We start from the raw sequence: 25,674 nt of genomic DNA, 5'->3' as shown, positions 1-25,674 counted from the left end.
TCTGCGGGCGCAGCCATCTTGCCTGGTCGGCGGGCGGGGTTTGCCGTAAACCCGGCCGGTGCGGGGCTCTGCCGCTGCCCGCCGCGCGCGGTACCGGGTAGGCGATGCGTGCGGGCGGGGAAGCGCCGCACCAGGTGCTGGGCCGGCTGCGGTTCCTGCTGCAGTGCAGCGAGTGCTTCCGCCGCTCCCGGGCGCTGCCCGCCGCGCTCTGCTACGTGCCGCGGGAGGTGCAGTACAAGATCTGCAAGGACCCCACCGCCACTGCCGCCGCCGCCCGCAGCCTGCTCAGCGTCTGGGACAGCCCGGGGCCGGCGCGGGGCGGCAAGCGGGCGGCTCGGGCCACTATCGAGGTGCGGAAGGGCGGCTGCCTCCGTGCCACCGGCGAGGAGTACTGCAACGGCGCCGGGCTCTGGGTCAAGCTCAGCAAGGTAAGGGCGGGAGGAGGCCGCCGCGGCCTGCGCTGCTCGCCGAGGGGCCTGTCCCGTTCCCTGAGCGGAACCGCCTGTGCACCGCAGGAGCAGCTGGAGGAGTACCGGAGCGGCTGCGACTTGGAGGAGGGCTGGGTGCTGGTATGCAAGCACGCCGACGGGGGGGACCGCCTGGTGCCGGTGGATTCCACCGAGAGGATTCAGCGGCAGCAGCAGCTCTTCGGGGTGGACTACAAACCCGTCATCAGGTGTGGGGCTGCCTCTCTCTCCCTCTCGGTCGCCATCCCTGGCTCCCACGGCTCCTCGCACGGCAGAATGCAGGGAGGTTCTCACCCCCCTGATCCAGGCCCATGTGCATGGGTTTTCGGTGTGCTACCCCTCAACTGTTCCTGCCCTGGGCAGAGGAGCCCTGACCTGCTTGGCCACTTCATGAAGGGAGGCAATGGGGATGCATGATGAGGAGTTAACTGGGTTTGGGTCGGTCACTGTTCTTGTCCCCCTGTCTAGCAGGACAAGGGCTGGAAGGTGTAGACAAGGTTGGAAAGGAAGGGGTGGTAGATGAAGCTGGAGTCGGTGGTGGATGGGGCGTGGCAGGATTTAAGGAGACCTAAATCTTCCTCCAGCTGCTCTTTGACCATCAGCTCCTTCTTTCCCCTGGGATTTTCTCACTCTCCCCTTCTCTGCGTTGTTTTAGATGGGAGCAGGTGGTGGATCTGACATATTCCCTGCGCCTCGGCGCGAAGCCCAAGCCCATGGAGCAGGATGAGGCCGCAGTAGAGAAGCTTCGGTATGAAATGTTTCCCAGCTTGTGCTGTGGTAGGGTGCAAGCCACTGTCTCTCCCTGGCTGCTCAGACAGCTGCCTCCAAACCAGGTTGGAAGAGGGGGAAAGGCAGACAGCAGGAAGCAGCTCTGCTTGGCACAGTCTTGTCCTACATAAGCCTGTACAAAGCAGAAAACAGGGCAAAACCAAGACAAGCAGGATATAGACCTGCCTTCACTGAACCATTAGCCTCTCTCCCCTTTGCTCTTCACACCTATTAATCCCTTTTCCCTGCTAGGTTTGTGCCCCCAACATGGACTTATGAATGTGATGAAGACCTGGTGCATTTTCTGTATGATCACATTGGGAAGGAGGATGAGAACTTGGGCAGTGTCAAGCAGTATGTGGACAGCATTGATGTCTCGTCTTACACGGTGGGTTAAAGGGACAAGGCTGCATCAGTCCCTGTTGTGCCATGGGGCTGGGGAATGTGAATGATCCTCAGAGTTCTGGGCTGGGCTGTGTTTTAAAGATGTGGGAGAGAAGCCTGGGGAATGTCATGCAGCACATTGTGTAATGTAATGTGGCCTTTGAATGGGCTGTGGTTTGAGAAGCAAATGCTCGTATTAGCTGCTAAACTGATTTTGTGAAGGGTTTGATACTCTGTGATCTGTGTGTGCCCCTAGAGCACCTTGGAGGGTCATACCTAGTGTCCTATGTGCTCTGTACTCCCTATATGTACTCACATCCTGGCAAAGAAAACAGGCCAGTTTGAACCCCTCTGGCTCTAACATTCATCACAAGACTAACCTCTAAGGGGAAGCTTATCCTACCCCCATCTGATCTTCCTTTTGTTCACTGCCCTCTTCCAGGAGGACTTCAATGTGTCATGCTTGACCGACAGCCATGCCGACACTTACTGGGAGAGTGACGGGTCCCAAGGCCAGCACTGGGTGCGGCTCAACATGAAGAAAGGCACCATTGTCAAGTGAGGCACTTCTTCTCTGCATACTGACTTGTGGCTGGGGCAAGCCTTGCAGCCTCCATTCTTTGCATGAATCCATCATGGCCCAAATTTGCCTTACGGTCTCTGCCCCTCAGCCCTTGTTCTGGCACTGCACTTGAAAGGGCTGTAGCATTGTCACAGGGATCCCAGCACCAGCTCTCTGTGCTTTGTAACAAGTGTGACCAGGCAATGGGGAGCAGCAGTGGGCATTCAGATGCAATTAACCTTCTCTTCATTTCATGCCTCCCTTTGCAGGAAGCTCCTGCTGACAGTAGATACCACCGATGAGAACTTCATGCCCAAGCGGGTTGCCGTATATGGAGGTGAAGGGGACAACCTGAAGAAACTGAATGATGTCAACATTGATGAGTGAGTGAGCAGAGATGGAGGTGGTAGTGGCTCTTACAGGGGTTGGAGGTCTGGATACCTCAGCCCTAAGCAGTCATGCCAACACCAGGGCCCTGGGACAGGCACTTTCCATCTCTGAGCTGTAGGTTTGTTCTGCCTGCAGTAACAAATGGCACCACTGTCAGTGCCTTTGGGATCTGATTGTGGGACCCACTGGGATTATGTCACCTGTACTTGAGGTATCAACAGGTTCAGGCATTCAGTGTAGGTGTGTTGTAGGCAACTGGGTCTGTGTTCCTGCTGCAGACTCACATTGAAAAAGCTGTATATCCTCTTCCCTTACAAGCAGCTGAGTGGATTTTGGCAGGATGAGCAAAGGAACAGTTCTGTAGCCCTTGGTTGTGCTGTGTTTGCAGGAACTACATCGGGGATGTGTGCGTACTTGAGGACATGACAACACACCTGCCTGTCATTGAGATCCGGATTGTGGAGTGCAGAGGTAGGTAGGGCTGGGTGTTATGGCCATGTCCATAATGCACCTGTGAGATACTGTACCTTTAGAGTCTGTTCCTGTGGTTTGCACCCCTGGCCTGTTTGTTTCTGACAAAATACAGAAGAACCATGGGGAATTCCATGGGTACCAGGAGATTTGCCAGCTCGCAGCTTTCAGCCTATGTTTGTCTGCCTTCAATTATTTTTCTTTTTATCTTCTGTAAATGCACCTCTTTTTCAGATGTATTTCAGGCTCTCAGTGCCCAGCCACATAGCTGGTGGAGCTGGTCACATCCCTAGGGCATCCTTTTAAGACCTGTGCTGGAAGACTTCCTTGCTCATGATCTTAGTGTATTATCCATGGTCTTCCTTGGCAGATGATGGGATTGATGTTCGCCTCCGAGGCATCAAAATCAAATCTTCCAGACAGAGGGACTTGGGGCTCAGTGCTGACATGTTCCAGCTGCCCAATTTGGTGCGCTACCCTCGCCTAGAAGGGACAGACCCTGACCTGCTGTACCGACGGGCTGTGCTCATTCAAAGGTACTGTAATGAGGGTGGTGGCTTTGCCTGCAAAGGCTGGTACCCTCTCCAGCATGAGTATTACTGGAATCTGTAATGCTGTGTGACTCCTCTTGAGACAGACATCCTGGAAAAAATAGTCATTTGGGAACATAGTAGGCTCTCCAGGGTAACTCCTCTGCACTTTCAAAGGAATTTTGCAGCTCAAATTCAGTGGGTTGTGCATTGCAGGCACAGCATATCTGTGCAGTGCATGGGGCAGGTGCATGCAAGGAGTGCAGGGTCCCTGCAATGCCTAGGGAGTGGGATTTCAGTACCAAAGGCTCTATGGTGTAAAAGACTATGCCAGGCTGGGTTTCTGCTTGTGTCTGGTCTGGAATAGCCTTGTGCAGATCTCTGTCCCTCTTGTGTCACAATACTTTCTTCTTTGGGATTTAGGTTCATCAAGCTCCTGGACAGCGTTCTGCATCACTTGGTGCCAGCTTGGGACCACACTATTGGCACGTTCAGCAAACTCAAGGTGAGCAATTCCTTCTGTGTCTTGTGGTAGGCAGGGTGATTGTGCTTGGGCTGCAGCACTTGCTGCCTTTAAAGTACCTCAAAGGAAATACCTGCCTCAGCTCAGTTGATTAAAGCTGTGAAAGGCAGTATTGTGTAGAAGTTAGTTTCTTTCTGAAATGCTGATGTGGAAACATGCAGCAATGGGATAACAAGTAGAATCAAACAAAAGCACTTCATCCTCAATAGGACTTGGACCATAGCAGCACTGGGTATGTGAGCTGGACACACATTCATCTGAGATTTCAGCCCAGGACACTCTGTTCCTGCAGTTGGCTGCCAGCAGCTTTGAGCTGGTTGTGTCCAAACAACACGGCTTTTACCAGTAACTTGTTTCTGGCATTAACAAGCTTTTGATTTCCATCTTTCTCATAAGGCTAAGTTTGTCCCTCCATGTGTCTGTTTTCCTTACATCCTGTCCCAGAATACATGCTCTGGACATTGCTAGGGTAGCTTCATTCTGTGTTTTTCCAGTCCTGGTGTCACAGTAATTCCTGTGCTGGCTCAACATAGAACAAAAAACATTTGAGTATTCTTTTTTTTTTTTTTAAAGAGCTTGCTTTTATTACAAACAGGAGGGATAGTAAGACCATTGTTCTGGTGAGAGTGAGGGTGAAGGAGAGACTGAGCAAAATGTGTGTGAGCATCAGATGGTGGCTGATGGAGAGAGGGCTGGGTTTGATATCTCGCTTGAGCCAGAGGTGGAGCAAGTATTGTCAAAGGGAATGTGTGTATGGAAGGCAGTGGCCTTGGGGTTGGGGAGAGACCTGACCATGCAGTGGCTTCAGTAGGAAGTAAGTGACAAGTTTTGGACACCGGGCACTTCTGATGTTTTGGCAGCATATCAAGCAGTTCTTGCTGCTGTCCAAGAGGCGTACAGCTCTCATTACCCAGTGCCTGAAGGACTCTGAGACCAGCAAGCCCAATTTCATGCCACGGCTCTATATTAACCGCCGCCTGGCTATGGAGCATCGAGACAACCCTGCCCTGGACCCCAGCTGCAAGAATGCTGTCTTTACTCAGGTACTGTCCTTTCTGGAAGGGTCCTCAGTGCTCAGGGGAGACTGGGGCATTGCAAAACCAAAATGAACAATGTACAAGTGGGTGGAAGGGACAACTTGAAGCTGGAGATACCTGGAGTCCTAAAGGCCTTTTCACATGACTCACAGGTTCTACAGTTACATGTGCTGATGCTCCCACATCCAGGAATAACATCTAGGAAGGATTTGGGAGCTCTGAGTTGAAGCGTCTACTCTATCCTGGATGCTCTCTGTGGCATGTTGCTAATAAAGGGGGCAATGCTCTCATTACCGTAAAAGGGCATCAAAGAATTCTTGTGTGACAGTTATAATGCAGCTCTATACAGTCCTGTATTGTGATTTTGCAGCAGTGCTGGTCTTCCTATTCCCCTTCTCCCCCACCTCCAAAGGATCTGTTGTTCTATGTATGCACGAACAGCCCAGACTGCTGTGAGATTTAATATGTGTTCAGTGTACTCTGGAGGCTGAAAAGCTCCATACAGTGGCTAGCACTGTAATTTATGTTCCCTTTCCAAAAATGAAGGGCTCATAGGCCATTTAGAGATAAACTTTGGTCAGTATTTAAAGGTTTGGGGCAAACTAGATTTCTTCCAATTCCCTGCCTTCACCTGGTACGAGTTCCCCAAAGAGGGAATACCAGCCTTGATCTACTCTGCTCTGCTTGTTGCAGGTGTATGAAGGCCTGAAACCCTCGGACAAGTTTGAAAAGCCCCTAGATTATAGGTAAGCAATGTCTCAGGGAGGGAAGGGATCATGCAGTGCTGGGAGCTATGTCCTCTACTACACACAGCAGGGCGTTTGGGAAGCCTGTGTGTGTCCTGTGCTCTGGAGATGGTTTGCTAGGGCAGGAGCCAGCTCAGGCCCTGTTTCCCAAGGTGTCACCTTCCTACTGAGGATGCAGCTGTCTCAGAAGATTAAGATCTCACCCTATTCTAAGCCCAGGCTGGTCCTCTGGTGTCCTTGTGGTGCCTGCTGCTTTCCCAGCATCTCGTTGGCTTTGAGCAACACCTCAGGCAATGCCTGGTTCTTCACAGGTGGCCATTGCGTTATGATCAGTGGTGGGAGTGCAAATTCATCGCAGAGGGCATCATCGACCAAGGTAGGGGCTGTGTGAAGCAAAGACCTCCTCTGGAGCAGAATTGGGGGTTGATGGGGTGACTTGCTGTAGAGGGTCATGTTTGCTGCCAGTTTTACTGGCCATGGAGGGGACAGGGAAGGCAGGTTGCCCTGTGGTGCCACCTCCTGCTATGTCTCAGATAAGGACTGCTGCTTGCTGGGATGGGGACCAGACCTCAAGTAATTACTAACAGCAGCTTTGCCAGTGACAGTGCCCCCTCTGGCTGTCCTCCACAGGTAGGGTGGGGACGTTATTTCTCCTGTCTTACATCCTCTGATACCATAAGGCTCTGACCAAGAGCCTTCTGCTCAACCCTGGTCCAAGTTGGACCAGAATTCCTCACTTCTGCTCCGTAACTCTGAGGAAGAGAACATAGGGTGTTCACATGACTAAAAATGCCTTTCTTTTGGGATTGCAGGTGGTGGTTTTCGGGACAGCCTGGCAGACATGTCAGAGGAGCTGTGTCCCAGCTCAGCAGACACCCCCGTGCCTCTGCCCTTCTTTGTGCGCACATCCAACCAGGTGCTGCAAGTTGGGGTATTTGAGGCAGATCTGTCTGTGCCTGGCAATGCAGTGTAGTCCCTGTCCCCTTGCATGCCAGGTGTCACAGCTTAGCAGTTTGGGCAGACCACAAACCTAAGGACTGAATTACTCTCTGTCCATCCCCTCCCCCCCCAAGGGAAGATAAAAGGGGAGTAAAGACGGGAGACTTTAAGTTGGAAACTAAAAACAATTGGATACAGATTTACTAACACAGGGGAAAGGTAATAACATAAGGGATAAAGTAACAAAGAATACAAATATATAAAAATATATACATACACAACTCATAGATAGGGGCTTTCTTGAGCACTTGGTGAGCTGGTGGTAAAGCAGTGCAGGGGAACAGCAGCACAGCCCGCAGCGAGCAGGAAGAAAAAGAGGAGGAGCTGCTGGACTTCCCAAACTTTATGAGTATGGGCAGGAAATGGGAGGGAATGGACCCCTCCTTTTGTGTTCTGCCCCTCTGAGTCCGAAAGCCCTCCTTTAGTTCCTCATGTTCAAACGATGACGTCAGGGATGTACCTACTTTTGCTGGTCTGCAGCTTTTCTTCTTGAAGGGATAGCTAGATTTCTTTGTGTCATCTTATTTTAGGATTTGCTTGCAAGTGCCTGGGTAATTATCTCTCACTGAGAATATTTCCAAGGAGGATGGGGGCTTAGCCCACTTCTGTTGTGAGAAGTTCCCAAAGACACTGCAGAAGCTGCGTTTGTGGTGCTTTGTGCTGCACTGTGATCATGACTTGGCCTTTTGCCTCTTATTTCTGTAGGGTAATGGCACTGGAGAAGCCAGGGACATGTATGTTCCCAATCCCTCCTGTAAAGATTTCCCAAAGTATGAGTGGATTGGACAGATCATGGGAGCAGCTCTGAGGGGCAAGGAGTTTCTGGTAAGATTTTAACCCCATGCTTGCATGGAGGTTTGCTACCAAAGGAGTTATCTCCCTTCTGCAGCCTCTCCAGTAGGAGTGTGGCAGGGGTCTGTGATCACACAGTGGGGCAAAAGGTGTTTGGCAGGATTTGGGGCTGAGGGGTTGGGAGAGCTCATGGTCTGAGTTTGGGGAGTGTGGGAGTGGTTGCCTGGTCTCTGCTTGACTATTTGAGCCCTGCATGTGGACAATGGGAGCAGGGAAGCTCCTTTGTGTCCGCACTGTTTAGCCCTATCTTTATCTTTTGGGACATCTCCTTTCACACAGACTTCTTCACAGAGAAATCCCTGTTCTCCTTCAGGTCCTGGCTCTTCCTGGCTTTGTATGGAAACAACTAACAGGGGAGGAGGTCAGCTGGAGCAAAGACTTCCCTGCTGTGGACTCTGTGCTGGTGAGAAGAACTGGGAGGTTATGGCTATCCTATTTCTTATGGCAGTCCGCAAGGTGGTGATTTGTGTCCCTGTCCCCATGTTGTACATGCTTCATCCTGTGATGTGTCAAGCACAAAAAAGTCACTCCTAGCATTCAGTGCGTCCTGTAGCTAATACAGAGATGTAACAGGGCTGGGTACTCTTTGAAGCATAAGATGCCCCAGCATCTGCTAAACAGCTGTAGGGCAGCATATCTTATGCTGTGCTGCTGTTGCAGTCACTCCGGCCCTTATCTGGGAAGGCAGGAGATGGGGGCTTGAGCATACCTCTCTTAACAAGAGGTCATCTGGGGCCTGGGCAGGTGAAACTGCTGGAGGTGATGGAAGGCATGGACAAAGACACCTTTGAATTCAAATTTGGGAATGAGCTGACCTACACGACGGTGCTGAGTGACCAGCGCATGGTGGAGCTGATCCCCAATGGCAGCAGCACCGTGGTGCGCTACGAGGACCGCAAGGAGTTCATCCGCCTGGTGCAGAAGGCTCGGCTGGAGGAGAGCAAGGAGCAGGTAACACTGTCCTGTAGCATCAGTGATCTTTGGGTTCCCAGGGGCATGCCCCCCGATTTTGTGGTAAAATGCATCAGTGTCTCTGTGCTCATCAGTGCAATAGTAGGCAGTTCTTTTTTGGGATGTCCTGGGGCCTGTGGAGTTGTCTAGAAGCAAAGTGGCTTGTAGCAGCATGGATGACACAGGGCTTTATTCCCAGCTTTGATGTGGGCTCTCTGAATAAACTGGGATGCATCTCGGTGGGATGCTGTTCCATTCTTCATGTTCCTTGGAGCATTTGCCAAGCATTTGCATAGCTTACGTGCTCTGTCTCCTTTTCAGATTATGGCCATGCAGGCTGGGCTCCTGAAGGTAGTGCCCCAAGCTGTTCTTGACCTCCTTACCTGGCAGGAGCTGGAAAAAAAAGTCTGTGGAGACCCTGAAGTAACAGTTGATGCCCTGAAGAAGCTCAGTAAGTGAAGGGCTTTGTTGAAAACTCTCAGAAAACAAGACATTTTTTTTCTGTGCTGGTACATGCAGAGGTGTAGGAGGCAAATACTAGTTTTTATTACAGTGAGAACATGAGTCTGTATACCTCTTGCCTTTAGCTGGGTGCTGATGGGGCCAGGGATCTCCTTTGAGTCCATGCTCGTCCTCAGAATATAGTTTGGGGAATCCCTAGGCTGCTAGTATCTGAGCCTCTGGGGAGCTGAGCTGTGGATCTGAGTGTCCTTTCTGGGAGTGCATGTGTCCCTCTCACCTTGGGTCTACATGCTCACAACCAGACACCTGCAGGTTTCTTTCTGCACTGGCAGAGGACTTCTGGTGGACAGGGGAGGACCTACTCTAAGAGCTTGGATCTTTAGTAAGCTCTTTTTCTTTCTGCCAGCCCGGTTTGAGGACTTTGAGCCATTGGACACACGTGTTCAGTACTTCTGGGAAGCTCTCAACAACTTTACCAACGGTGAGTGATTTGCACTCTCCCTGCGTATCCTGTGCTGGGGCAGTCTCTGCATGCAGGCTGGAGACTGAGCAGGTGAAACCACCCTCATTGCCGCCTGGGAAACATGGGAACCAAGGAGAGGAAGCAGCTGGGCTGAAGGAACTGCTTGCTAGGAGTGGGGATACCTGGAAGTGGATGTACTTCATCTCGCATCTCTCTGGGGTCTGCTGATGTCTTTGACTTTTCTTCACAGAGGATCGCAGCCGCTTCCTCAGATTTGTCACTGGCAGAAGCCGCCTTCCAGCACGGATATACATCTATCCAGACAAGATGGGGTGAGTCCATTATTCTATAGACTGCAAGGCTGACAGATCCCACACCAAAGGGATGCATGGTCTGGTCTCCCCTACCTCTCTGGCCTGCTGGTTCTGACCAGTTTGTCACTTCCTTCCCAAGTTCTGAGACAACGGATGCTTTGCCAGAGTCATCTACCTGCTCAAGCACCCTCTTCTTGCCCAACTATGCCACGTAAGTTTTGGTGCTTCCCTGCATCTAGGGGACTGTGTGTCTGTCTTCCTAACCTTGGTGCTGACCCATAGGGCCCCATTGCTTACCACATTTATGTCCCCCTGCCTGTACCATGTAGCTGCTGTGATTCTTTAGAGTGGCTGGTGTAGCATAGCCTCCATTTCAGAAAACATCATGTCGTCTTGGCTGGCAAATGCAGCAATGGCAACTTCTCTTTGTCTTTTTTTTTTTTTTCCTTCCCCCTCCTGCCATCCTTAGAGCCAAGGTATGTGAAGAGAAGTTGCGCTATGCTGCCTATAACTGTGTGGCCATTGACACAGATATGAGTCCGTGGGAAGAATGATGTGACAGCCTGACCAAACAGTATGGACAATCGCTTGAAAAAACTGTGCAGTGGGAACAGCTCCCCTGTCCCTCCAGGATGTGTATATATAATAAATATATAGATGTGAAGCCTGGCTTCCAGCAGTGGTAACCAGCACTTCTTTGGACATGGAGGTCTGGATCTTCAGCAGGGTGGGAGCTAGCTTGGAGTGTAAATGTGATGCAATAATGAAGCCCTGATCTAGTCCTCATCCATCAGAAAGGTCTGATAGGCTTTTGTAAAGAGTTTCTTCACATCTCCTTGTTCTAGCTTCACAATACTTGTTTCTCTAAGGCTGCACTCTGCTCAAAACAGAAGTAAGGTAGGGCCACACAAAGCTGCACAGCAGGTTACAGCACAGGACAGAACTGTAAGCTGCTGCTGAGACCACAAGGATGCTCAGAAATACTCAGCGTGTCCTAGCTTGAGTGTCCTCACCACATTCCCTTGCTTCGTTCCTGTTTTCACCTGAGGTCAGTGAAAATGAGATCATTTTTACAAGTTTAAGAAGAAACGGGACAGGCTGGTGCTGCAGGAGTGCCTCTGGCCACCAGGTGTCATGACAGACTTGCGTAGTAGGACCGGAGGTGGTGCTATGCAAAGGTCTCCCTTTCTTTTACATCGGGCAAAATCCCAGTTCCTGTGACCATGAGTTGTTCCTTGCATGGCAGCAACTGCTGGTGTAGCTGGTCCCCTACATGACGTGGGAAATGTCTGCTTCCCTCCTGCCTTGTAACCTTCAGTTCTGCATCTGACATGCTCATGGCCTAGCAGCTGTTCTCCCAGGCTCTGAGCTTTGGTTTTCCCCTAAAAGCCAGTATTATACTAATCTATTCTAGTTCTCATGGAGATGTGGAGGAAGGCTAAGCTCTTCTCCCAGACAACAGTGGTTAGAGCAGTAGCAGGCAAAGCAGTGCTGGGCTCTGCTCACCTCTACCATGGAGAGATAGGTGGAAGTTTTGGGTGAACAGGGAAAGCCTTTCCCCTACGGGGTTGGAGAGACAAGGGTTTGGAGCTCCTCAAGCAGATGGACATGCTGTGTGAGTAAGGAGTGGGCAATGAAAGCTTTACAACTTAAAGACCATTGTAAATGTTCCTTGATCTTCCCAGCCCAGGGAAGGGCTTTTCATTGCCTTGCACCAAGAGCTAACAGATACTGGTCCACTTTTATATTCCCGGCTCCATCTTCATCCTGTGTGGTCTGTTGGACTACCACTGCTATGAGCCATTGAGTCACTGGGCCTTCACTGCAGTGGGGCTAATGCTGTGAGTTAGGATTTATCCTGTCTTAATCCTTCATTTATTTCCTTTAGAACCTGCTGTATTCCAAAATCTACTGAGAGGGTTTGTACTAAAAGGGATGTAGGGCCAGGAGAGGGCACATGCTGCCATCTCCTGCATCATGGTGACTGAAAGGAGCATAGGGTGTGTAGGAAGCTGTTTCTTGCCTGCAGCAGAGCCTTACAAGCTCATCTGTGTGCATGTGAAGTCCCATCTGCTTGAGGAGGGGTTTAGTAAATTCTAGAGTTCTCTCTGAATTGAGTTTTGTGGGTCTATGACCAGCATGGACAGGAGCAAAGCGAGTGTTGATACCTTTCTGTGCTGATGGCTGACTCACTTCCCTAGGGTGTGTTTTAAATGGGCATGAGCAAGCTGGTGAAAGGACTTTGATCTGCTGGCTTGGCCTCCGTCAGGAGTGTTGGTGAAGAAGTCTTCAGCAATGAGCTGGGATCTGAAACAAGTCTAGATGCTTTCTGGTCTCAGACATTTGGGTGGAATCTATCCTGCTTTTTCCAGCCTTGCTCTCTTGTCTCTAATGGATATCAGCGGGAGGTCGCATTATTTACTGAGCAAAACTGGAAGCAGCAAGAAAACTTGGACTCCTCTCTGGTCTTTTATTGCTGGGCAGGGAATGGTTGGCTGATGAGTGGCTCAGGGTAGAATGGAAAATATGACCCTTTAGACTTTGGTAGAGGGTGAGCTCATATCACCTGTGGGAATGGACAGGTGTTACATCCCACCTCACAGATAGAGGAGGAAGGTAACTGATTTGTGAATTCCCTTGGTTGGTTTAAGGTGAAATGACCCTCAAGGTCTGTATTTAAACCTTAATTTTAATTAGAACTACAGAAAGAATAATTCATAAAGGCTGATAATACATATGCTCAGGCTGTGTGATCATAAAGGCTGTTACTTTGATTATAAAAGTCACAATATTCTTATGTTCAAGCTGTGCGATGTGAGAAAAATTATAGTAGGCTTTGTAGTACTTAATGATTTTAAGAAGGTAAAAGGAGAAAGAGAGAGAATAAGAGAATACAAGTTAGAGAAATGGAGAGCTAACCAGTCCTGGATCCAGCCTTGGGCCAGCTAAGTTGGGTGTTTGGTATGGAGAGACAGAACCCACTGAGCTTCACTGCGTGCCCCTATTTATTTGCCCCAGCACTTCTGGAACCTTCTTTCTTAATTACCACACCATTTGGTATTAGTTCAGCTTTCCCTACTTGCTATGTAAATCAGCACACATGTTTCTTGTGGGGAAGGTCTTTTTTGGTCCTGAACTGAGTCCGTGGTTGTGATCTCCCCCTCCTATCTTAATCTTTTTCCCAGTTACTGCAGGTTTTGCTGGCTTTGTGCCTTGTGGTTCAGTGTTTCTTTTGTTGTCTCTCAAGGTTCCTTTTCAGGAGATTAATGATTCCTTTTCAGGTTTCCTTTTGTTTCAGTTCCCTTGTTTTGGAGAAAAGTCTCTATAAGTACTTGAGACATTCTCTCATCACCACACTCCCACTTCTCAGCAAATGGTTCTTTGTTTCGAGGGACCACAATCAGGATGGACCAGTCCCCTCATTGGGTCTCCTACAACAAGTCTCAAAGTCCATTCACAAACATTTATTAAATTCCCATAGTATATTAAGTGGATTCATGATCATTTACTTTGTATATAACAAATTACCGCAAGCAGTATAATATGCCTTGTACTGCTCAATGATAACAGGGAAGAGAGAAGGAGAGAGAGATCATGCTGTTGAGTTTGCTATGCAAAGGTAAGCTGCCAAGGGGGAGCTGGTAACACATCTGGATCTTCTCTGCATGGTCCTTTGTCTCATCTGTGGTGTTTCAAAGCCAACCATAAACTGAATTTCTGCTGTGACAGCGCAGCGAGATGTAGAAAAGGTCAGCCTGGCTCAGCTCTGGCCAATCTCAAGTGCCCAAGGTAGGTGATATTTCAGTGCTGGGTCATGTTCCTCCTCTGATCTCAAAGGCTGTAGGTAGGAGGTGTCTCCTGCCATGTTTGACAAGAGATGAGTGCCCCTGCTCCAGACTTGTGCTGCTCATGGCTGGGGAATGAGTAAGGCCTCCTAGGCACCAGGAACCCCAGAAGCTGCACATCCCCATCCCATCACCCACTCTGAAGTCAGTGGAGATCAATTTTCAAGCTAGTGCCATCCTGAGGGAGCTGCAGGTGCCCCTATGCTGCTGAGAATAGGAAGCATCTGGGTGTGCCAAAGCTGCAGCTTTACAGGGTTGATAGGGACGAGCTGAGGGAGGGACTGATGTTATGACAGCTCTGAGTAACCACTTGCTTTCTCCCAACTTCACATTGTTGAATTGTTCATAGAATACCTTCAGATGATCAAAACCACACAAGTAGTTGAGCTGTTCCTGTTATTCTGCTAATATACTGTGGAGTATGACGAGCTATAAACAGTCTGACAGACTCAATCCCTACCTTGTGTAGGATGTAAAATAAAGTGAACAAACTAACTACTCCTGGCCTTCTTGAGGGCTCGTGTGGTCTGGCTAGGGTTCCTGCATGTTTTTGTTGGGTTAAGCAGTAATGGAGACTGGTGTCTTGAGAGGTGACTGGAGGGGAAGCAGAAATTGGCCCCATGATATCCTTTGCACACAAAGTAGTGTCACAGAGGTGGCTCAGACATTTAACGGGCCCAACCCTTTGCAGCAGCTCTGCAACCAGTTTTACAGAGTGATGTGGCTGCTGAGGGAGAGCAGGGGATGTTCCTGGCTTCAGTTAGGAACAAGGAAGAAGTTTTGCATTTCTTTTGCATCATGGTTCAGGGCACACCCGATGAGTCCAGTGCTCATTGCTGCAGTGAGGCAGCCACACCTGTTCAATAGATAATGCTGCAGGGGTGACAGCTGTTAAAGCTCTCTTTGCACTGTACCTTTTCAGGCAGGGATGGAGCTGGACTGTGACCTACCAGGAGAGCTGGCAGGTGCTGGAGCAGTGCAGGGACCTTTGAGCTCTGCCAGCCTGGTTGTTTCCTCACCCCTAAACAGAATTCTTTGTGTCCAACCTGGAGAAATTCAAGTAGGGTAGGGTGGAGTTGAGTTGCTGTCTGCCACCACCTCACCATGGTATGCAACAGGCAGGTGTGAGGTGGGGTGACATACTGCCAGCATTCTGGGGTGGTTGGGTGCTGCTGGGTGTCATGGCCTTGCTCCTTCTGCCAGGATGTCAGAGCCGACTGGGATAAAGCTGTTCCTGGGTGTGGAAGCCTGTCCTCTTCCTCTGGGGTCATCACCCCAGCCAGGAGCCATCTCTCATAGCAGAATTCCTCCTTTCCTCTTTTTCCTATCCATGCAGAAGTAGTCCTGACCCTCCAGGCACCCCCTCTCTGATTGTTAGGGAGGTAGGCAGGGACAGGGATGTTAGGGGCCAGGAGAGAGCAGGGTTCTGAGCAAGGGGGCGTAGGTGACCTGGGTCAACTCCTGCTGAGGACAGAGGGACCAAAGTGAGGTTAATAGCCACATGTCGCAGTGGGTGTTTGATGCAAACAGATGCGAGACGGAGACTTGTTTGATGCAAACAAATGTCCAACTTTATTGAATCAGAAGGCAATATTTATACACTAATCTAAGAGCTAATGCCATGTATACATATTGCTGATTGGTGATTTCTACATCTCATTACACACGTTTTAACTTGATTGGCTACAAAGCATTTAGCAACAATTAACTAACAAAGCTTATCTTTCACACATTCGAGCTTCTTCGTGGATATTGTAATCGTGCTGAGTCCCTTAATCTAATCGTCTTGCTTACTCCTTAACCTTCGAATGTTCTAACGTGCTGTTCCTTGTGGTTACAAAATATGCTTTAAGCAGCACTGTCCTTGCGCATAGCCCAAAGCTTATGTTGAAATTATCAGCAATTGTTTGGTGCAGACAGTCTGAGGCTGTACTGCCTCAGCCACATGTTGGCAAAGGGGGGTAATGGCAGCCCTAAACCTCCTCTGCTATGGAGCACAGGAAGCTGTGGCCTGGGAGGGGCAGATAAGGTCATCAAGTCCAGTTGCTTAACCCAGCACTGCCAAGTCTGCCACTAAACCGTGTCCCTAAGTGACACACATCTTTCAAACACCTTCAGGAATGGTGACTCTATCACTTCCCTGGACAGCCAGGTTCCGATCCTGACAAGCCTTTCAGGGAAGAAGTTTTTCCTAATACCCAATCTAAACCTCCCCTGGTGCAACTTCAGGCCGATTACTGTCATTCTATTGCCTGCTACTTGGGAGAACTGACGTACTCCACCGGACTAAAACCTCCTTTCAGGCAGCTGTAGAGTGAGAGCAGTTCGCCCCTCAGCCTCCTTTCCTCCAGGCTAAAGAAGGGGTGGGGTGTGCCGGGAGTGCGGGTGGAGCGGCGCCTGCCCTGGTCGGGGCAGCCCCGGGGCTGGGTCGGGCGCGGCCGGAGGCGGGCGCGGTGACACCTGAATCGGTGCCGCTGGCACAGCAGCGAGGCACAGCGCCGGGACATCGAGGAGCACAGCGGAGCAGGCACAGCGCCAGGACAGCGAGGAGCACACCGGGGCAGGCACAGCACCGCGAGCAGCCCCGGCGCGGTGGCCGCCGTGAACGGTACCGGGTAGGCGATGTGTCCCCATGGCCACGCCAGTGTCCCCCGCGCCCTCACCCCCAGCCCCCCACCGCAGCAAGAGGTTGGGAAAGATGCACAATCCTGCACCCCTTCCGCAGGGTTATTCATACAAGCCCCTTGCCACCCTCAGTCCTGCCTCGCTGCTTCCCGGCCCTTCCGCTGCCTCTCGTCGACGCTCGCGTCGTCCCGCCCCGCCGGCACCGCCATCTTGCCGAAGTCCCGCCTCTCCGTACACCGCCATCTTGCCCTCCTCCTCGCCCCGCCGGCAGCTCCACGGGCGCAGCCATCTTGCCTGGTCGGCGGGCGGGGCTTGCCGTAAACCCGGCCGGTGCGGGGCTCTGCCGCTGCCCGCCGCGCGCGGTACCGGGTAGGCGATGCGTGCGGGCGGGGAAGCGCCGCACCAGGTACTGGGCCGGCTGCGGTTCCTGCTGCAGTGCAGCGAGTGCTTCCGCCGCTCCCGGGCGCTGCCCGCCGCGCTCTGCTACGTGCCGCGGGAGGTGCAGTACAAGATCTGCAAGGACCCCACCGCCACTGCCGCCGCCGCCCGCAGCCTGCTCAGCGTCTGGGACAGCCCGGGGCCGGCGCGGGGCGGCAAGCGGGCGGCTCGGGCCACTATCGAGGTGCGGAAGGGCGGCTGCCTCCGTGCCACCGGCGAGGAGTACTGCAACGGCGCCGGGCTCTGGGTCAAGCTCAGCAAGGTAAGGGCGGGAGGAGGTTGCGAGAAGGACGTTCTGGTGCTGGTGAAAGGTCCGGAGAACAACTCTTAAAAGGAGCGGCTGAGGGAACTGGGGTTGGAAAAGCCTGGAGGAAAGGAGCTGAAAGGAGAGCTGCTCACTCTACAATTACCTGAGAGGGAGTTATAGTCAGGTGGGCTCCGTCTCTTCTCCCAGGTGATAAGAGAGGGGGAAATGGCTTCAAGTTCTGCCAGAAGAGGTTTAGGAAAAATTTCCTCCTCGAATAGCTTATCAGGCTCTGGAGCTGTCTGCCCAGGGGATCACTGTTCCTGGAGGAATTTAAGATGTGTAGGTGTGCTTAGGGACATGGTTTAGTGGCTGACTTGGCAGCGCTGGGTTGACAACTGGACTTGGTGATCTTCGAAGTCTTCCAACCAAAACGATTCTCTGTTTCTGTGATGTGCTTTCAGGAGCAGCTGGATGAGTATGTGGGCAGCCATGACCTGGCGGAGGGCTGGCTGCTGGCACAGAGATTTGGAGGGGGAGGAGACAAGTTGGTGCCCGTAGAGTCCATGGAGATGGTCCAGTGGCAGCATCAGGCACTTGGGGTTGATTATAAACCTGTGAGCAGGTATGGTCCCAGTGCTGCACCCTGTGTAGGGACTGGCTGTGGGTGCTGGTGACACATGTTCCTGCTACCCACAAAGGATGTGTCACCCAGCCATCCCAAACCCCTAGGGCACATCCAGCATAGCCCCTATCACTTCTTCTGGCACAGCTGGGACACATCCCTGCTAGGCTGCCTGTGGGAAGGAGGGTGACCTCTCCTCAGCTGATCCTGCTTGATTGTGGCAGCACCTGTGGAGGATAAAGATGATGCTGGGGGGTTTAACTCAGTAATGTCACGGGGGTAATGCAGAGATGATAGATATAATTTTTGATTTTTATGACTGAAGGCTACGTGCAGGGATGGATTTCCCTGCTCTGCCCCAGCCTACAACCAGGTGTAGGGACACTCATCCCTCCCACAGCTATCTCTGCATCTCCTGGATGCTGTCCCTGGTCCCCACCACTACTGCCTCTACTCCAAGCTAAGGTAGTAGTGCTTGGGTACACTGAACACTGACCCATGTTTTTCTTTCTGCAACTCCTACCACTGATGCTGCTCCAGCTGGGAACAAATAGTGGACCTGACGTACTCCATGCGCCTGGGAGAGAAGCCTGTACTCACAGAGCAGGATGAGGCTGCAGTACAGAAGTTTCGGTATGAATGCAGCTCCTAGAGCAGTATTGCAGCACTGTGAGGGGTGGCCATCTGGGAACTCGACATGCCTGTGAAATTAGGCCTGGCTTCAGGTTTGGGAGTGAGAAGGATGGGTGTCATAAGATGCCTTTTACATTGATACCATTTGACAATGCTGAAATGAAGATGGCCTTTGCTGTGCAAAGCCTCAGAACAACTCTGTGGTGCTATTCCCAGCGGGTTGTGGTGGCCATAAACACCTGTGGTGGTGGGATACAGCCGTGCCATCTGCCTTCAGTGGGGACAACTGATGTAGTGACCACAAGATGCTATGACCCATCTGAGCTGGGACACCCTCACAGTGCTGATAGGCAGGTGCGTGACGCAGCCTGGCCTCCCCATCCCATTAACCTGGAGTCCCCCTGCAGGACCCTGCCCCAAGGCTGGAGCTATGAGTGTGACATGGAGCTGGGACGCTTCCTGTACGATCACAATGAGAGGCAGCTGCAGTATGGGGATTGCAACAAGGAGCATCTCAGCAGTGTCGAGGTCTCCTCACAGACGGTGCGTATTGTGGTTCCTTCACAGCTTAAAATCAGTATGAGACACACAAACATCACAGCAGCTGTTTGGAGGAGTGGCAGCAGTGGCTTTCCCCTTTATGAGGGACAGGGGATGGTGGAGTGGGATTTTGCTGCTCTGGTGAAGCTGCAAGGAGTTGGGCATCTGGAGCAAAACCCTATTGTGTCTCGGTGGTGCTGTGAGGGTTCCATAGCCATGCCCAGCTCGCTCTGTGTGGGAACCACCATGCACCCACAGGCCAGCAAACCAAGGGGCTGGCCTGATCCTGACCTCCTCTGGCCCCATGGGACCTGTTCTGGCCACAGTATACCCAAGGATGCTCAGCTCCCTCCCTCTGCTCGCTGCATTCTTGCAGGATGGCTGCAGTGCAGCCCATCTGACTGACAACCAGCCATGCACCTTCTGGGAGAGCGATGGGGCACCAGGGCAGCACTGGGTGCGGCTCAACATGAAGAAAGGCAGCATTGTCAAGTGAGATCTTGGGGTGTCCTTGTTGCTGTGCCAGGGGTGGGCAGGGTGCAGGGCAAGGCACCATCTTCCTCCTGAATGCAGCTTTCCCTGTGCTATATCTGGGATCTTGGGCTCAAGGTGGGGAGCAGCTGCTGCTGGATGCAACTCTGGAGTACACAGAATTGGCCCCAGCCCCAGGATATCTCCAGGGGCATCTCTGTGCCCAGGCAACTCAGGAGAGGAGGACAATGCTGCCCCTTGCTCTTCTCATCCCCAGGAGGCTGTGGCTGATGCTGGATGGGCAGACTAGTTCCTATGTACCCAGGCGGGTGGCTGTGTATGGGGGGACACCGAACAGGCTGCGGCACCTGAGAACTGTCCTAATTAATGAGTGAGTAACAAGCAAGGAGTAGCCTGGGTCCAGCTGGGACCAAATTTCCAACTTGTCTCTGCATCCCAAGCAGATGCTAAAGGAATGGGCTGGGGTCAGTCCTGAGTGACCTAATAGTCCCAGTGGCTCGGAGGGCAGACTACATCCCCATGCTCGTGGTGGTCCCTCACCTCTGTGTGCCAGCTGGGTGCCTTCACTCCCTCTCTTCATCTCTGCTGTGGCAGTAGGGCTGCAGCATGTTTCCTTCTGTCTGGAGACTTTAGGAGTTATTCCTCCTCCTCCCTTCTGGAAGGACATGCTCTTGCCATCTCCTTTCTTAGCATCTCTTCTGTAGCTGAGAAGTTCTAGGGTACTTCACCTCTCCCTCTTTGCTCTGGTTCTGCAGCATCCTTCTTGAAGCAGACAGGTATTTACACAAGTGCAAAGACCTCCTCCTTCCCCAAAACTTACCTGCTTGCATTTTTCTGGCTGAGCAGTAAGATTTATCTTTGAAGAAGCATCTATGAGACCACCAAGGGTTCTTTACTGGTGGCAGGAGCCAACTCCATGCTCTGGGCAATTGCAGTGTTTTTGTACTACACTCCTATGGGTCTTTGACAGGATCTTGTCAAAGGCTTTGGAAGCAAAAGTGAATAACTTATGAAATGGCTTATCCCTACAGAGCCCTATTTCCTTCAAAACACATCACCCTTGTGCAACCAAGAAGGTTGTACCATTGTGAGACTTGCCAGGAACTCCCAAAAATAGTGATGTACTCAGAGATCTCAACTTTCTGTTCCGCTTTGAATTTATGCTCTTTTCTACCTCTCTGGATGTGGCTTCCACCATCTTCAGGACATTTCTGTGCCTCTGAGAGCCTCTCCTCTCTGCTCAGTCCCTTCCTGCTGCAGCCCCAATGAGGTGAGGGGGTTTGCCATGGGTAGCATCTTGTCCTCAGCCACGTCTCAGCCAGCCACCTTGCCCATGTCTGTGTTTGTTGGCTCTGCCATCTCCCTCTGTGCTGTGTGCAGGAACAGCTACCAGGACGTCTGCATCCTCCGTGATATGAAGACCCACCTACCAGTGCTGGAGATCCGCATCCTGGAGTGCCGGGGTGAGCCTGTGCTGCAGGACTGGGGCTGCCAGCCCAGCCTGGCCCTAAAGTTATAGCCAGTCCCTGAGTCTGTGGCTTTTCCTGCTGCACTGGCTGCTTTTTGGGGTTTCTTGGAGAAAAAAATGGGGAGTGAACTTCATCTGGGATGCCGCAGGCACTGGTCCCCCATGCCAACCACACGGCTGCAGCCACGCACACAGCATCACTCTCCTTTCTTGGCAGACCAGGGGTACAATGTCCGCCTGCGAGGGATTAAGATAAAGTCGTTTTGGGAGTGGGATGTGATCCTGAATGCTGACATGTTCCAGCCAGCCCGGCTGGTGCGATATCCCCTCCTGGAAGGGGTGGACCCCAGTGTGCTTTACCGTCGCGCTGTGCTCATTCAGAGGTATGGCACGGGGGTTGGACTCCTTGCAGAGAGCCCTGGTCTCAAGGACCATGCCCTGGTCTCCCACAGGAGGTTGCGTGTATCTTGCTTAAAGTCTGCCAGATCCTTTCCCATGTACAGCCACAACTTTGGCTTGCTGCTCCCCATCCAAATGAAGATGCTTCCTGATGCTGACTGGGGAGTGTAGCAGCAGCATTGACCAAGGGGGACCTGCATCACAGGGAGTCTCCCATCTTGCTGCCTGCTGGGCAGCACCAGCTGGTGTTCATCACTGGCCCCACAGAGGGATCCTCTGCAAGCAGTTCAGCTACAGTGCTGTGGCAGGGTCTGGATTGCCCTCATTTGCAGTTTTTTCTTGGGAGGAATAAAATAAAGTGCTTGGCCAGAGGATGCTGGTTGGATGCTGCCTTTGGTGTGCGGTTGTCCCTGTGTGGGCTGGAGACCCATGTGCAGGGTGTTGAGTGCCCAGGTTCGGTGTGTACCTGGGGCTTTCTGTGGTGAAATGCCAAGGGTGTATTGGGTTCTGAGCATCCAACACTCTCACATTCTCACAGTGTTCCTCTCCTATCTCCAGGTTTGTCCAGATCCTGGAGAGTGTCCTGCACTACCTAATCCCCCTCTCAGAGGACAGCATTGGCACCTTCAATGCACTCAGGGTAAGCATTTTTGCCAGGCTCCCCTAGGATGGTACCAGGAGGAGCATCATGTCTGGTTACCCTGGGGGCTGTGGCATGTTTGCCTTCCAGCCCAAGGCTTATGCTGGGAGGTACTGTGCTGGGCACTGTGGGAGAGATGAAGGAGCTGAGCATCCCCTGTGACAGAGGATTCTGTGCTTGGAAAGGGAAAAAAAGTGCAGATAGTGGCATGATCCAGCTTCTAATCATCCCTGCTCATCTGCTAGAGCATGAAGCCATTCCTGCTGCTGTCCAAGCAGAGCACAGCCCTCATCACCCACTGCCTCCAGTCCTCGGAGAGCAAGCCCCCTCAGACCACACCGAAGCTGTACATCAACCGCCAACTGGCCCGGGAGCACCGTGACAACCCCACGCTGGATCCCAGCTGCAAGAACACCATCTTCACCCAGGTACAGCCACACAGTGCCCCATGGTTCCTGCCAGTTCAACATCACTGAATCACTTCATCTCATCCCCTTTTTGCTCTGCTCCTCTAGCTGTATGAAAGCCTCAGATCTGCCAAGAACAATCAGCCCCTGGACTACAGGCATGTTTTCACATCACGTTTGTTGGGGTATCACATCCCTGGGTGTGGGGGGATGTTGGATGCTGCTGGTTCTCTCATAGGAGCCATGTGCATAAGGCTGTTGCTTCCCCTCAGGTGGCCCCTGAGCTACAGCCAGTGGTGGGAGTGTGATTTTGTCACTGAGGGCATCATTGACAATGGTGAGAGCTTTTCCCTTCTGCCTCAGGGCTCTACTCTGGGTTTTCTTGTGTGGGGGTCAGCTCAATGCATCAAGGGGGCCACACTGTCCCAGCTGCTCTGTGGGAGAGAGCCCTGTTCTGCACACATGGGGTGGTCCCTGCATCACCATGGCCTCAGCACTGCTTCATGGAGCAGGGGTGGCTTGGTCAGATCCCATGGCTCAGTCTCTGGCCACAGCCATGTCAGGCATTAAGCAGCCTCTGTCCCACTTGCAGGTGGTGGTTTTCGGGACAGCCTTTCAGATCTGTCAGAGGAGCTGTGTCCCAGGTCAGGCGATGTTCCTGTGCCCCTGCCCTTCTTCGTGCGCACCTCCAACCAGGTTTGGCACCCACTGTCTGCCTGTCCCAACCCCAGGAGGGCATCCAGCAGAATTCTACTAGGGCCCTTTGGGGTGTTAGTTCTATCTCAGAACTTGCATAGCTTTTGGCTGGGGGAGCTATGCTTGTGCCCAGGTGGTAGGGATCTCCTGGAGAGCTGTAAAGGGTGGGAGAGGCAGGTAGAGGGGTGATGGAGAGGGAGGCTGCAGGGAGGGATTGCAGTGGGATGATCACATTGGCCTCCATGGGTTTTAAACTTCTCTCCTGCAGGGTAACAGCAGTAGCAACACCAGGGACATGTATGTCCCCAATCCCTCCTGCAAAGACTTCAGCAAGTATGAGTGGATTGGGCAGCTGATGGGAGCAGCCTTGAGAAGCAAGGAGTTTCTGGTGAGCATGGCAGGACCTCCCTGGATGGCTTGGGAGCTTGGTGAGGGCCACCATGTCTTGAGGAGAGGGGCTACCCTCCTCAGGTGAAGGAGAGACGTGTAGAGGACATGCATCTCTGCTCCTCCGTGGCAGATCCTGGCTCTGCCAGCATTGGTGTGGAAGCAGCTGGCAGGTGAAGAGGTCAGCTGGAGCAAGGACTTCGCTGCTGTGGACTCTGAACTGGTGAGTGGAGTCAGGGGGTGTGCAGCAGGGCTGTGCCATGCACTCCTGTGGCTCCTTCAGCTCTGATGTGATGGCCTTCACTTCTTGGGCTTGCAGGTGAAGCTACTGGAGATGCTGGAACGGGTAGACAGGGAAGCCTTTGAGTTCACGTTTGGCAGAGAGCTGACCTACACGACGGTGCTGAGTGACCAGCGCATGGTGGAGCTGATCCCCAATGGCAGCAGCACTGTGGTGCGCTATGAGGACCGCAAGGAGTTCATCCGCCTGGTGCAGAAGGCTCGGCTGGAGGAGAGCAAGGAGCAGGTAACACTGTCCCCTAGGGCTGGTGTGGCTGCAGGAGGACCCTGCAAGCCTTCCTGGTACCTGCAGTATGGGTGGCTGTGCAAATATATCCCCAAAACCGGCTCCAGCTGTAGTTCCTGCCAAGGATGTCCATAAGCCTTGAGAACCTGCTTTGGTCTCCTGGCATCCCTTTGCCCAGTATCTCCTGGCAGCAGACCTGTCATGGTGACTCAGGATCCCTCCTGTGCCCCCTCCAGATTGCAGCCATGCGTGCTGGGCTGCTCCATGTGGTGCCGCAGCCTGTGCTGGACCTTCTCACCTGTCAGCAGCTGGAAAAGAAGATTTGCGGGGACCCCGAGATCACAGTGACTGAACTGCGGAAGTTTAGTAAGTGCCAGGGCCAGCACAAAGCTGCTCCCAGCCCCCCAGGTGGGCAGGGGCCTCCCTCAAAAATGCCCATCCTATCCTGCACATGCATCCTGCCCCATGGTGAGTCCCTGGTTCTGGCATGCCTCGGGGAGGATGAACTGGAGGGACCCTGGGTAAGGATCCTTCAGGTTTATCTGCAGATTTCACCAGTCCCCAGTCTGGTCTCTGATCTTTGGCCACTGCAGGCAGAGGCAACAGGCCAAACAGCCACTCTGCAAACTAGGACTCCCATTTCTCCACGCCCCTTTGTGCAGGGTACCCAGCCCCCTATCAGGGTGCCAGGGGCATCCATTGTGAGTGGAATGTCTCCTCATCTCCTGACTCTACTTAGGGCTCTCACAGAGGGTAGGATAGACATGCCCAATGTTAATTTGACTTGCTTGGGAGTTTCTAATGCAGTTGTGTGTGTTCTCTGTTGCAGTCACATTTGAGGACTTTCCTGCTGGTGACACCCGTGTCCAGAACTTCTTAGAGGCACTCAACAACTTCACAAGTGGTTAGCAAGCCCAAGCCTTTCCCTGCTATACACGTGCCACGGTGTGGGCCAGTGGAGGGATAGCCACTGCCCCACGCCTCGGCAGTGCTCACTGGGCACTTCCCTGGGCCTGGCTCTTTCTGGGATGCTGGGATCATCCCTTGGCTTTGCCCTGTGCTCCTGGGATGCCACTGCAAGGGCAGACCCTCCCATGACAGCAGTGACTGGTCCTGTCCCTGTGACCTGAGCCCTGTCCTTATCTCCCAGAGGATCTCAGCCGCTTCCTCAAATTTGTCACTGGCCGGAGCCGTCTCCCAGTTCAGATAACTGTCTACCCAGAAAGGACAGAGTGAGTCCATGCTGCCCTACCCTGTACCAGTTTGGGGTCCCTATTCCCTGCCAGGGCCTGACACTCTCCTTCCTCCCAAGCTCCAATGCATTGGACCTGATGCCACAGGCCTCCACGTGCTCCTGCAGCTTCTTCTTGCCCCATTACTCCTCGTGAGTCAAGCTGGGGATGGGGATGCTCCCCCCTCCCTGAGGCTGCCATTGGGGTCCCTGTCACCAGGGACATGTGGGTGTGTGTGGAGAGGGAAGTGGGATGTTTCCAATGCCTGTCATTGCCATGACCCAGTGTCCCCTCTCCAGGGCCAAAGTCTGTGAGCAGCTGCTGCGCTACGCCATATACAACTGCATGTCCATCGACACCGACCGGAACACCTGGGATGAAGGAGGCTCCCCAGCTGCCCTGTTCCCTGAGAGCTTACTGTTCTAGGGACATCAGATTCAATAAAAGTGCAGGGCTGGATCCTGCTGTGTTGCCCCAACTCCTGTTTGTGTCACTGCTTCTCCAGGGCTGGGAGTGGAGTGTATGTGACCAATGCTGAAACTTGGGGCCCACTATGGT

The 25,674-nt window shown here is 52.5% G+C and overlaps 2 protein-coding genes across 3 annotated transcripts; both read left to right on the top strand.

The window, feature by feature from the left end:
* The first annotated feature begins 14 nt into the window (after positions 1-14).
* LOC115598641 (E3 ubiquitin-protein ligase HECTD3-like) lies at positions 15-10,583 on the top strand. Its single transcript, XM_030454871.1, has 21 exons — positions 15-428; positions 516-676; positions 1,123-1,215; positions 1,488-1,623; positions 2,062-2,177; positions 2,451-2,564; positions 2,960-3,042; positions 3,413-3,578; positions 3,996-4,077; positions 4,956-5,138; positions 5,826-5,878; positions 6,190-6,254; positions 6,691-6,794; positions 7,583-7,702; positions 8,043-8,132; positions 8,474-8,680; positions 9,002-9,131; positions 9,549-9,623; positions 9,856-9,937; positions 10,059-10,130; positions 10,389-10,583. Exons 1-21 carry the CDS (start codon positions 105-107, stop codon positions 10,471-10,473), a joined length of 2,541 nt encoding a protein of 846 aa, XP_030310731.1. The 5' UTR covers positions 15-104; the 3' UTR covers positions 10,474-10,583.
* A 6,137-nt stretch (positions 10,584-16,720) lies between these two features.
* LOC103525912 (E3 ubiquitin-protein ligase HECTD3) lies at positions 16,721-25,587 on the top strand. Of its 2 annotated transcripts, XM_030454869.1 has the most exons (21): positions 16,721-17,089; positions 17,536-17,696; positions 18,237-18,329; positions 18,737-18,872; positions 19,246-19,361; positions 19,618-19,731; positions 20,742-20,824; positions 21,047-21,212; positions 21,787-21,868; positions 22,114-22,296; positions 22,384-22,433; positions 22,548-22,612; positions 22,868-22,971; positions 23,240-23,359; positions 23,492-23,581; positions 23,678-23,884; positions 24,121-24,250; positions 24,714-24,788; positions 25,035-25,116; positions 25,197-25,268; positions 25,416-25,587. In XM_030454869.1, the coding sequence occupies exons 1-21, from the start codon at positions 16,766-16,768 to the stop codon at positions 25,540-25,542; spliced, it is 2,580 nt and encodes an 859-aa protein (XP_030310729.1). In that variant the 5' UTR covers positions 16,721-16,765; the 3' UTR covers positions 25,543-25,587. The 2 variants fall into 2 exon arrangements, with proteins under 2 accessions (XP_030310729.1, XP_030310730.1); XM_030454870.1 differs by lacking the exon at positions 19,618-19,731.
* Positions 25,588-25,674: the final 87 nt, after the last annotated feature.

Source organism: Calypte anna, chromosome 8 (assembly GCF_003957555.1).
Source record: "Calypte anna isolate BGI_N300 chromosome 8, bCalAnn1_v1.p, whole genome shotgun sequence".
Classification (NCBI taxonomy): Eukaryota; Metazoa; Chordata; class Aves; order Apodiformes; family Trochilidae; genus Calypte; species Calypte anna.
This window is presented reverse-complemented; position numbering and strand designations above follow the sequence as displayed.

Excerpts from the sequence above, each read along its gene's own strand:
- LOC115598641 (XM_030454871.1), top strand. The coding sequence starts at position 105 with ATGCGTGCGGGCGGGGAAGCGCCGCACCAGGTGCTGGGCCGGCTGCGG. Across the intron at positions 1,216-1,487 it reads GCCGCAGTAGAGAAGCTTCG|GTTTGTGCCCCCAACATGGA; the intron begins GTATGAAATGTT and ends TTTCCCTGCTAG. Across the intron at positions 4,078-4,955 it reads GCACGTTCAGCAAACTCAAG|CATATCAAGCAGTTCTTGCT; the intron begins GTGAGCAATTCC and ends ATGTTTTGGCAG.
- LOC103525912 (XM_030454869.1), top strand. The coding sequence starts at position 16,766 with ATGCGTGCGGGCGGGGAAGCGCCGCACCAGGTACTGGGCCGGCTGCGG. Across the intron at positions 17,697-18,236 it reads GATTATAAACCTGTGAGCAG|CTGGGAACAAATAGTGGACC; the intron begins GTATGGTCCCAG and ends ATGCTGCTCCAG. Across the intron at positions 19,362-19,617 it reads AAGAAAGGCAGCATTGTCAA|GAGGCTGTGGCTGATGCTGG; the intron begins GTGAGATCTTGG and ends TCTCATCCCCAG.